Source organism: Micropterus salmoides, unplaced genomic scaffold (genome assembly GCF_014851395.1).
Source record: "Micropterus salmoides isolate LMB-PRFRI ecotype aquatic unplaced genomic scaffold, ASM1485139v1 Ms_hic_scaffold_20, whole genome shotgun sequence".
NCBI classification, from domain to species: Eukaryota; Metazoa; Chordata; class Actinopteri; order Centrarchiformes; family Centrarchidae; genus Micropterus; species Micropterus salmoides.
The window spans coordinates 5,237,534-5,250,380 of NW_024041151.1; the positions used below are offsets into that span (position 1 = coordinate 5,237,534).

General features: G+C 38.6%; 1 protein-coding gene across 1 annotated transcript in view; it reads left to right on the top strand.

The window, feature by feature from the left end:
- Positions 1-5,722, top strand: part of ogdhb (oxoglutarate dehydrogenase b) — a 29,408-nt gene extending 23,686 nt beyond the window's left edge. Inside the window, exons 16-23 of the mRNA XM_038733636.1 lie at positions 25-152; positions 1,519-1,697; positions 1,831-1,902; positions 2,567-2,692; positions 2,791-2,863; positions 2,957-3,120; positions 3,803-3,957; positions 4,048-5,722. Coding sequence (XP_038589564.1) covers positions 25-152; positions 1,519-1,697; positions 1,831-1,902; positions 2,567-2,692; positions 2,791-2,863; positions 2,957-3,120; positions 3,803-3,957; positions 4,048-4,168 — 1,018 coding nt within the window. The 3' untranslated portion in view covers positions 4,169-5,722. The remainder of the gene's footprint in view (positions 1-24; positions 153-1,518; positions 1,698-1,830; positions 1,903-2,566; positions 2,693-2,790; positions 2,864-2,956; positions 3,121-3,802; positions 3,958-4,047) is intronic.
- The last annotated feature ends 7,125 nt before the right edge of the window (positions 5,723-12,847 follow it).

Consider the following 12,847-nt stretch of genomic DNA (forward strand, 5'->3'; position numbering starts at 1 on the left):
TCTTTTCTCTGATTTGCTTCACAGCCATCGGCACCATGTTCTCCACGATCAGAACGTTGATAAGAGGATCTGCATCCCAATGAACTACATCTCCCCGGGTCAAGCTCCGTACACTGTCTGCAACAGCTCTCTGTCTGAATATGGAGTACTAGGTGAGTGGCGCACACACATGATGCTTTTCAACTGTAATCCCCAGTAGAAACTCCCAAAAAATACTGTCATTCGGAAATCTGAATGTTGGGAATAAATTGAAATAGCATTTAATAGTAAATATAGCTAGTAAAATTATAGGGAAGCCTCAGATGCAACCAAGTGAGAAATATAAATGTCGGAGGAGGCATGTTAATGACGAAGCCTATCGAAACCGAAACCAACGTGGTACCAAATGACCGCTACACCGATGTGTTCAATTCAGCTTTATTGGCATAATTGTCAAACAACAATATTGCCAAAGCTACAAATAAATTACAGAAGAACAATTCACCTCATACAGTAAAACAGAAAAGGTGTGTGTGTGTGTGTGTGTGTGTGTGTGTGTGTGTGTGTGTGTGTGTGTGTGTGTGTGTGTGTGTGTGTGTGTGTGTGTGTGTGTGTGTGTGTGTGTGTGTGTGTGTGTGTGTGTGTGTGTGTGTGTGTGTGTGTGTGTGTGTGTGTGTGTGTGTGTGAAAAAATAAATAAAAAATATAAAAATTAGAAATAAATAATTAAAACAGTAAAATTGTGTTTGTGTGTGTTAAAAAAGAAATAATAAATAAATTAAATTTAAATAAATTTAAAAATAAATAGTAAAAGTGTGTGTGGAAAAAATACATAAATAAAAAAATTAGAATTAGAAAAATTAGAAATAAATAAATAAAACAGGAATCTTGTGCGTGCTGTAAATTCTGTTCATATGATTCATCAAATAAATAAAACAGTAAAATTGTGTGCTTGTGTGTGTTAAATAAATACATTTTAAAAATTAAAAATAAAGTACCTAGAACAGTAAAAGTAGGCGGGCAGGCGGGTGTTCCAGTGGATAGCGCTGTGGCCTCACAGCAAGAAGGTCGTGGGTTCAAACCCCGGTCATCCCGGCCTTTCTGTGTGGAGTTTGCATGTTCTGTCCATGTTCATGTTCAAAATAGGTTAATTAGTGGCCCTAAATAGGTGTGAGTGTGAGTGGTTGTTTGTCTATGCGATGGACTGGCGACCTGTCCAGAGTGGACCCCGCCTTTCGCCCAGAGTACAAGTGTGTGTGTGTGTGTGTGTGTTTGTGGAGAAAAAGAATATTAGAAATAAATAAATAAAACAGGAAGCTTGTGTGTGTTATGAATTCAGTTCATATAGTTCATCAAATAGAAATAAATAAAACAGTGTGTTCACTGTTTGCCTGGTTTGTGCTTCCACTGTGTTCACGTCCTGTAACATAATTGATAGCACCTCTCTGTGTTTCTCTACAAAATGCTAAAATGGGTCATGTCACTGTGCTCATCACTGGCCTGGCTCTGCTTTGCACCTGATTTCCTCGTCTGTCTTTAGGTTTTGAATTAGGCTTTGCCATGGCCAGTCCTAACGCTCTGGTTCTTTGGGAGGCCCAGTTCGGAGACTTTCATAACACCGCTCAGTGCATCATCGACCAGTTCATCAGCTCGGGCCAGGCCAAGTGGGTGAGACAGAATGGCATCGTGCTGCTGCTCCCTCACGGCATGGAGGGCATGGTAGGAACTAAGAAACACGATCTGCCACAATCTGCATTTATCTATGAATCATCTCATGATGCTGCAAAGCCACAAGAGCTCGGTTAAAGATATAAATAACTTGTCAGCTCTTCATTTTTCCTCCTTCTCTCAGGGTCCAGAGCACTCGTCTGCCCGCCCTGAAAGGTTTCTGCAGATGTGTAACGATGACCCTGATGTTTTCCCTGTGAGTTTACATAAAAACATAATACTAGCAGTTAAAACATAAAATTTCTGCCAAGATATTTGTTTTTTTCTCTGTCACAATATTGACAATTTGCTACAAATGCCACACACTTACAATCGCTTGCACAAGATCATCAGATTCAGACTTTCCAGTCCAGCTGGTTTTGTCTGTAAAGTGCAAACAGAAACTGCTTGTAGCCAGAGCAGCTGGACATGTAAACAAAAAGCGCAGGACAAAGCTCGCCTGACAGGTGTTACGTCTATGTCATAATCAGACGCCGAAGCCTGGTATCCTGGCAAAACGGAGGAGCTGAAGTTAGGGATTGTCTGTGCCAAGAGAGCTTTTCAGATCTTTGTGAATACTGTCTCTCTGTCATTTGTCATCTGGACCTCCTTCCATTTAATGCACAACCAGCATTTTTTTTAAATTATGCAATTTTAGCTAATAATCTACAGATTGATGATGGCCAATATATCAATAGCTCTTTAATTAAAGACCTGTGTTATTTCCACTATTTGTTTCCATTCAGACCGTTAAAAGATTTTATTTATGCTCAGTTTAGACTTTGTTTCTTGTCTTTTTTGAAGGTACAAATCATGTTTTATTTGATTTGACAGTGTGCAGAAGTTCTTACCCTGCCCGCTACTTTTTTTGTTGCTGTCAGAAACTGTCAGAGGACTTTGCCGTGCGTCAGCTGTACGACTGTAACTGGATCGTCGTCAACTGCTCTACTCCTGCGAACTACTTCCACGTTCTCCGCAGGCAGATCCTGCAGCCCTTCAGGAAGCCCGTGAGTGACGCTACCACGAAACGTAACTCAACACACGACAAGACAACGTGGTTCATGTCAGCTGAAGTTGTCCTGTCTTTTTATCTCTTTAACACCAGCTGATAGTATTTACTCCCAAGTCGCTGTTGCGTCATCCTGAAGCCAAGTCCAGCTTCGATGACATGCTGCCTGGTGAGGACTGAAGATGGAAAGAACATACATGTAAATGTCTCCTCTCAGTCTCGCTTTGTGTTATTAAGAGTTGGTGTGTTTGTTTTCCTGCAGCCACCCACTTCAAGCGTCTGATCCCTGATGACGGGCCTGCAGCTGCCAGCCCAGAAAAGGTGAAGAGAGTCGTTTTCTGCACTGGAAAGATTTACTATGAACTGACCCGTGAGCGCAAGAACAGAGGCATGGACGACGCTGTAGCTGTTGTCCGCATCGAACAGGTAATGTCAGCGTGCGGCCAGACATTTCTCTAAACTATTATTCCTGTTTTGTTTATACACTTGACAAAAACGGGCCACCACATTTCTCTAAATTTTATTTCACTACATTGCAAAAGCCGACTCAAGTAATGTACCTGAGTACAAATTAGAGGTGTTTGTACTTTCTACTTCACCACATCTCAGAGGGAGATATTGTACTTTTTACTTTATCTGACAGCTTCCGTTTACTAGTTACTTTACAAAGTAAGATTTTTACATACACAAAATAGTTCAACCTCGACCAATTACAGCTGTAAACATCCATTAATTAAATTCATGCGTGAATAATCATTATGTAACAGTGTTTCCCACACAGTGATTTATTTGTGGCAGCGCGCCACATTATCAACACTTGATTTTATTTATTTTTTACTATTTAAAATGGCTAAAAAAGTACTTGAGTACAGAGCTTGACAAGAGGCCAGTGTGTGAATTGAATGCTTACAATCATGAACATCGCTGCACAAATCTGTCCAACACACTCAGAATCAAAAGGAGCCAAGTATTGTTTTACACATACGAGGAATTTGCTTTGCATTACACTGCGGTGCAAACATCAGTTTCTTTGATGAAAGTTGTCCTGACTGAACTTGATTTGCATGATGCCGCCTCCTTACATCAGATTCTTCTCCCCTCTTTTCAGCTCTCACCGTTCCCGTTTGACCTGGTGAAAGCAGAGGCTGATCGTCACCCGAACGCTGATCTGGTGTGGTGTCAGGAGGAGCACAAGAACCAGGGCTACTACGACTACGTCAAGCCCCGCATCCGTACGACCATCAACCACGCCCGCCCCGTCTGGTGAGTCCTCCTTTGTTGGGACCAGAAAACTAATTTCAGTACACATCTCTGCCGTTGAGTGTCTGTAAGCTCATTTGTGCGTGTTTGTAGGTATGCTGGTCGTGGGTCCGCAGCAGCTCCAGCTACCGGGAACAAGCAGACTCACCTCTCAGAGCTGCAGCGTCTACTGGACACAGCGTTCGACCTGGAAGCATTCTCAGGGAAACAGTAAAAGCTGGTGTACGCCTCACTCCATCTTCCCACTCACAGATCCAACCGGCCTGTCAAGCTTCAGTTCATCAGTGCAGGTTCCCCGTCTTCAAGACTGGCTTTACACTGTGCCAACAACGCTTTGCATTGATGAGTTTTTCCTCAATATTTTAACATATCAGACATGTTATCAGGTGAAATCTTCAAACAAAACGCACAATTACTGTAACCATGATGACCTCGTGTTTCACAGCGATGGACACTATTGTAGAAAAAAATGCAACTAAGCCTGCGTTGAATGTATTAATTTATATACTAAATTAAATTAGATTAATTTAACTTGCAATTACAAACTGTTAACCTGCTCTGTACATCCAGAATCCCACCAAAGTACTTTATCAATCACCTTATTCTTGAATTCATGTACTGATCAGTGGCCTGAAATGGAACAACCAGTGGACATGATGAGAACCGTGAGGCACAAATTTAAAGGAATAGTTTTACATTTTAGGAAATAAGCTTATTCAGAGAGTTAGATGAGTTACCGCTCCTGTATCAGTCTGTTAGCTTAGCTTAGCTTAGCATAAAGGCTGTAAACAGCTAGCCTTTCTGTGCCCAAGTTAACAAAATGTAATTCTCTAAATCTCATCTCATTTCTTTAATCTGTACAAAAACCAAAGTTTTAAAAAGGACAATTATTAGGGGTTTTAGGGGTGCAGTGACTTTTGAAAGCTTAAAAGGTGTTGGATAGCAGGTGTTTTAAACATATTTAGTCAGAGCCAGGCAACGTGTTTCCCTCTGTTTTCAGTCTTTAAGCTAAGCTAAACGATATGAGCGTGGTATCAATCTTCTCGTGTAGTTCACAGAAACTAAGCGGATGAGAGTCTTTCGCAGAATTTCATACTATTAAACTGGAGTTAAACGTCCGGCAGTGTTTCACAACTAAAGTGTGATGGTGACCACATGAGACCTGGCAACCCTGCAGGATATCATTGATCCTTTGAAATGTTTAGGCCGAGTAGGGCTATATTAAAGTGCTTTTATAATGAGTTTGAGTGAGAAAAAACCTAAACTTTATGTCTGCCTTTATGTGATGTAATGTTTTCTGTAAATACAGAAACATACCAAAGGGGCTCAAGAACATTTCTCTTTTATCTGAGTTCAGCCGTGACTTTAAAATGACCCGGGCGTTATTTATCTTACTGTTTGAGACTTTACATGCACCAACATCTAACATGAACACACTTCTTCTTTTTCCGATGATTTTGTAACTCTCTCTCTTTTTTTTTTTTTTTTTTTTAATATTATGCTTCAGTTCCTCCCATATCCCTATTTATTTTCTCCTCCATGCGTCACTCACCATCCTGCCACATCACTGTAAACGTCCGTTTGTGCCAAATGTAAAAGATTACTTGAAATATACAGTTTCATTTTAATAATAATAAGTCGTGCCAGCAATGGTAAAAACTTTAAAGAGTCGACGAGATTCCTCAGGTCTTCAGATCTGAAGGATGTATTTATTTTTCATATCGTGTTGTATGTTTTGTTGTTTTCAATAAACAGAGATTATAGTTCCTGTTGGAGTTTTTATTTTCTGTTCTCTAACAATTTGTACATACAGTATCTCACAAAAGTGAATACACCCCTCACACATTTGTAAATATTTGATTATATCTTTTCATGTGACAACACTGAGGAAATGACACTTAGCTACAATGTAAAGTAGTGAGTGTGCAGCTTGTATAACAGTGTAAATTTGCCGTCCCCTCAAAATAACACATCACACAGCCGTTAATGTCTAAACCGCTGGCAACAAAAGTGAGTAATTATTTAAAGTAAACCTGTTTAGAAATGCAGGAAATTTAAAGTGCATTTAACAGCCACTTCTTGCATAGACATTAAATGCTGTGAAATATAGAAAGCTCTGAGGTTAATATTATACATATACATAAAAGACACACTCACAATAATTTCTGTATAACAGTATCAAGAACACAGTCTAGAGAGTCAATTTAAAAACACTTAAATGTCGTTCCAACACTTCATTTTGAACACTTGACTTGAAGCTTTATGGAGTTGCCTGTCCTAAACCTAACAGTTTTGTTTTTTGCAACCTAAAATTTAAATAAAATGAAAACAAAACTTCTTTGTCCATGTGTGCTATGTAAATAATAGAGTAATTTACAGTATAAATTGTTGGCACAGAAGACAGGTTTCAAATGATTTAACTGCAATGTTTAGCCAAACCTCATTTACTGACACATTTAATATTTTGACCTTAATGAGAACTATAACACTATAAAGATGCAGGCCACTAAATGATTGTATGCACTGTACTTCTTGACAGCTTTAATGTCAAAATTAAACCAATTGCCAACCCTCAACCGTAACAGTTTATTCTCCAGCTTCATCAATTTAACCTTTTCCCTTTTGGTAGCCTACAAAGCATTTATCACAAAATTATTTGTTTGACTCTTGACAGTCCGCTGAACAAAGGCAGGTTGCAGCAGGAACACAGAGTAATAAATAAAATAATTACATTACTTATATATTGTACTGGACAACCAAAATGCTCCACATTCATTACTGTAATGCAACTTAACTATGAATTGCTTATCCACAAATGTAACCACCTGACCAACCTGAACAACATCTGGGGAAAAACACAGTGTGGCATTCATGTGAATCTAGAACCTCAATGAGTGAGTCTTGATCAACAGATCCAAAGTTGTGAAGCTCCTTCTCTAAGACTTCCCTTTCTGGTGCTGATACGTAGGACATGAAAGCTTCTCTGATACTGCTGTAGGTGACACCGTACATGGCTTCCTCCAAGAAAGGAAGGGGCAGCTAAATGGGGAAATATCTTGCTGTGAGCCAGCCTTTGACAAGTATTCTTCCAGTGGTTTGCCACTCATGGGTTTGGTATTCGTGTCTGAGATAGGGGGCCTTTACATTGGCACCCACAGTGCATCTGCTGTAGAACTCATTCCAGAAATCAGATAAGCAGTCTCGAAATACGCCTGAGCCTATCTATTCAGTACAATGGTAAAAAAGAAGAAAAATCAGAGTAACTAGTAGGGCTGACCCCGAATAGTCGATGCTTTGATGGGCGGAGCCTGATTCGACTGTCAATCTCACAATCGAAGCTTCGCAGCAAAACGAGGATCGCGCCATTTTGGTGATATGGGGCTGCTCAACGTCTGATTTTACACAGAACTACCAGTTTTCTCCCAATAAGTTAATACACAGCCTGTTACAATATACATTTAAACGTGTGTAGGCGTAGCGTGTGCAGTGGCAGAAGAGGATCACTCGCTAAAGAGACGGAGCTCCAGCTTCACTGGTGTTGTGCAGAGTTGTCCGCACCTCATGGGACTTTTGGGTAATTTATCACCGTTGATGAACCACACAAAGAATATTTTATTGATTAAAGCCTCAGTTTAAATGGAAATTTAAAGTTCAATGAATAGAGACTGCAGCTCTGCAGCTTCACAAGATTAAAGCTACCGTGTGTAACCCCCCCTCCCCCATGCACAAAAACACACCTGATTCGACTATCAGTCGACTATTGGCAGGACTTCACGATTCTGATTCGACTATGTAAATCCTTATTCGGGGACAGTCCTAGTAACTAGTAATAAAGGATCAATTTATTATTTTTAGTCAGAAATATGTTGTAATACTCTTTTCCTTCTGTCTCTGACCTTATTCCTGTTTTCATCAGGTTAAAATACACAGATAGCCCCTGTGAATCATTTTAAGCAGATACAGTTGTTAGTGTATACTTACTTATACTAATTTTGATCCAGTGAGTGCAACTTTCAACTCACTTTTCATTCTAGTTATAAAATTAACCAACCATGGTCGTGCCTAGAAACCTTAAATTTTCTGCTAAAATCCTTAGCATGATCCTGGCAGCAGTTGAATAATATGTATGTATATATATGATTTTTATAGATGACATAATGATCAAGGAACTGAACGGCTAAGTTAAGAGTTTAAAATACACATTACATGGACAGGGTATTTCATTTGTAGCATTTTTCTAGCCACTTTCTTCGTGACTTTTATTTATCTGTTTAAACCAAAGTTACATTGTCCTCAGCGACTTTCGAGATGAAGGCCTCTTCAATCTTCCTTTCATGAAGAAAATCCATGATAGCAGAAGAGTCCATTTCCCAAACACTGAAAGAGTAAACAGATTGATTGACAGGTTTGAATTTGGAATTGAAATCAATATTCACAATAAATTAATTGTTTGATAATCCAGTGTGAGAACTTATGGGGCAAAAACTTCCTTCTCTAATTTGGTATTTCTGGACATTTGTACCATTGTGATGTACGGTGCCCAGTAAATTTTAGACAGTGTGAAAAGTGTGACAACATACTTCTGTCGGTCTCCCCTATACTGTAATCCATCTCATCAGATGTTATATTGTATAATAATAATTAATAAGGTCGATTTTAATATGCTGTCTTTTGTGAAGCAATTTGTAAAAGTGCTGTATAAATAAAGATATTATTATTATTACTGTCTCCAGTGGGATGGGTCTGTGTCTTTGAAGCGCCTCTCAAACGTCACCAGTCCTGTTGGTTTAGTCTCTGCAAAGACATGAACAACAGTCACAGATCTTCTCTGATATGTCTCACAAACAGGAGGAAGAGGAAGTTTACCATCAACTCACCCTCATCTGTAACCACTTTGAAGTAATGCATGATGGCCCTCAGCTTTTCTTTTTTCCGTTCTGACCAGTTTCCAAACAGACTACATGCAGGATGAGAAATAAGAGTTAATTTGCTGACAGTATTTAGGGGTCAGATATGTAACACTCAAAGTGTTTCCTGACCTGTTGAAGTTAATGGAGGGGTAGTTGCCGTACTCTGCTCTGGGACCTTCGGCAGCCCCGGTGCTGGAGGGTCCAGGTTAGAAGAAGAGGAGGAGGAGGAGCAGCCGGCCTGACTTGAGCTACCTTTGCTGTTGTTCTCTCTTCCATGCTTAGGTTTGTCATTTTCAAAGTCAAAGGACATCAAATCTCTCATCTGGGAGCTGTCGTTGTGTTTGTGCCCCTCAGCCATCTCTGCCAGAGACAGAACATGAGGTAAAAAGGCAGAAACAGAGTCTCAGTAGTGTTTCTCAATTTACACTCTTCCATACTCACACTTATTATTATTGAGTGCATTAGTGCGTTCACACTGACGAGTATGGTGAAAAGCAGCGCACTACGAGTACCCGGATGGTGCAATCATCACGATCGAAAAAGTTGGGTGTGATACTTTTCACCCTAAACGCACTGCAAAAACTGAGCTCTCAAAAACACAGGAAAAAAGCATTAAAATGGGGGAAATATTACTTTAAATAAGCAAAATTATCTGCCAACAGAACAAGAATATTTCACTTGCTACTTAAGGACAAAAAAACTTGAAACAAGTGAAATTCTCTAACATAAAAGCCACCTGGTAAGAAGAAATATGTTATCAGACAAAAAGCAAGTATATTTTGTCTTCAATTGAGATAATTAATCTTACTAAGATTTTAGTTTTTGCTTGGCTACGTAGCAGAAGTGGATGGACCAACTACCTGTTTGTGAAAATGGTGGCCGAAGAAGCTGCAGCGATTAAGTGCGTTAATTTTTATTCATTTTTAATAAAATTTTAAAGAGATTGAGTGAGAAAACAAACAGGCTGATATTTTGGAGGGAGACAATTGCTTATTTTTGCTAATTAGCACTAAATACAATGTACAAAATTTTTACTTTAAATAGTGGCACAAGATTTAATGGCAGGCAACAACATGAAGGGCTCTCCTTCCTCTTCCTCCCCACAGCCCCGGTACTGGAGGGTCCAGAAGAAGAGGAGGAGGAGGAGCAGCCGGCCTGACGTGAGCTACCTTTGCTGTTGTTCTCTCTTCCATGCTTAGGTTTGTCATTTTCAAAGTCAAAGGACATCAAATCTCTCATCTGGGAGCTGTCGTTGTGTTTGTGCCCCTCAGCCATCTCTGCCAGAGACAGAACATGAGGTAAAAAGGCAGAAACAGAGTCTCAGTAGTGTTTCTCAATTTACACTCTTCCATACTCACACTTATTATTGAGTGCAGAAGTGCGTTCACACTGACAAGTATGGCGAAAAGCAGCGCACTACGAGTACCTGGATGGTCTTTATTTTTATTTTATTTGGTCTGGTCTATGTTTGCACTTCGTACTTGCCTTTCAATTGCAATAAAGAACTTGAAAAAAATTTAAACCAAGTTCTCATGACCCCGGATTCACTCCGAAAGACCACTGAGTCTGCGTCGCTGCTGGCAGAGCAGATCAGCACCGAGCAGGAAGTCAGACACAGAAACTTTCAAAATAAAATACCCTGTACAGACTACCGATTGTTTATCAACAATAAACACAGATAAAACAATAAAAAAAACGGAATAATGAAGATTTTTATTTTAAATATATCTAGCTACTACTTAATCTTACACACTGAATCTTTAATATTTGAGTTTTGGCCTGATATCCACCACCAGTAAAACCTGTCTTTACACACGAGATACGCTAAATTAACAACATAGAAAACACTCACCTTTTACAAAAGACGACGTCAAAACGTTCAGATTTAACGTAATTATTATTAATTACAGCTTTCATTGAGGAAGACGCATTCGAGACGCCCGAACATTCAAGTTTACTTTCACTTTCCCCCAAAACCAAAAGTAAACAGAGGGCGCAGCTTACTTTCATTTTATAGTTGTTGTTGTTGTTGTTGTTGTTGTTGTTATATAAGCGGTTCAAAAAGCAGAGGGTATTTTGTATGCAGTCTTCATTGCATTCATGTACTAACCTGTTCTCAAATCTTGACAAACAATCTCATCAAACATAACAGCTATAATTACTTTTTTAATTACTCAATTAATCACAAAGCTAAATAATAATTCAATAAAGTTTTCAAATCAGTTCGTTTATGATGATATCATAAAGTACTGTGGGAGGAAAACCCCTCAGATCAGAGGCTTAATGGGCCCTCAGCCTGTTAAACAGCCTAAATCAGTTAGAATATATTAAAATTGTATGTATTTTTTAAAAATAGGTTGTTGTGAAGACATCTACAGTGAAATTAAGCCAATTTATTGGTTTATTATCAAATTGTTTATCTTTAAACATCATCTGTCACCCTCTTCGGCAAACTGGAAGCAATCAGGTTGAGTGGGACACTATATTATTTAAAGTTAAAATTAAACATTAAACACATGAGAAATACTTTTTACAACATTTAATAACACATTAATAGGCATTTTACAGCATATATAATGTGTTAGTGTACAGTAACTCAAAGAGATATAATTTAGTTAAAAATATTCAACAATGTGAAAAAAAATCATGTTTGCAAGTAGCCTAAAGGCAAAATGTCTTCAGTTTATTAATACCAGGGTACGTAAGTAAGTTATTAAATGCATTTCTGAAACTATTTGGGGCTTTTACCTGATGCCTCTCTGCAGCCCTTTCACTCACTTTTGTAATGTCAGTTTCAGGGTGTTCCATGCTAAAAACCTTACTTTAGGTTCCTGTCCTTTATATTCCTCAACGTCCGCTGCCATTTTCTCTTCCCTCCACTTGTTGAGTTTTCTTCCCTTCCTACATTGTTGTCCTTACCTTCTCCGCATGCACTGTCCCCGTTTCACTAATTCCTCTCTCTTTCTGTTAATCTTTTCTTTGCATGGGTGCCATTTTTTGTGTAGCCTAGTGTATTTAAGAAATTACCAACCATAAATTTGATACTCAGATACATTATTCTTACCAACAACTTTAAAATGTTTTCTTTTTTTCATGAAACTGCTGCACTGTGCTTACTAGCATTAGCATTAAAACTGTCCCACTTTATCTAACACTGTCAGGTTGAGTGGGCTGTAAATCTAATTTTCATAAATGTTTGATCCAGTTACATCCTTGTTGTAATTAATCTCTAATCTACAGACAGTATAAAGACATTTAAAAGCAAAATTGTTATTATTAAATCATAAGTGACTGAATTATCATCCTTATAATTTTATATAGATTTACACTTGGCAGGTGTTTTACCACGAGGTCCCAGGAGTCAACCAATTTGAAAAAGAACTACAGGACCACTTCTTTGATGTCACACCAATCACAACCTCTGTTTCATATCCAATAGACATTCAACAACAACACAATAACAACTGTTGTGACTGGCTTACAAAATTAACCCTGTATAGTACTCATAAGCTTAAGTGTCCCACTCAACCTGAATTCACCTTAACTCAACCAATGAACTGTTGTCCTTTCAATGTAAAAAGTCTTCTTTTAAAGGAGAGATTCAAATAAAGTTCAAGTCAGCACAAGTTTAGTGATAACTGTAAGCAGATAAAAAATGTACCTGTATATCTGAGCTGGTCCTGGGAGCAGACTCTAAAAACTATATTGATATATTTTGTCTTGCTCCTCCTCCAGCGGGTGTTATGGTAGGTCCCACCTTCTTCACATGAAGCCTACACATGATCAATATTACAACAACAGTATAATCCAGTTAAACACTTCTAAAGAAATAAGAGAAAATAAAACTGAAGTGTGACACTAATCAATAAGGCATCGTTGTGGTATTAGCAAAAAGTTAAACAAAAGAGATCAACACAAGCACAGGTTTGTGTGCTGAGTCACATGTCGACCTCCACAGCCTTTTTCTTACAGAAGGATTTAAT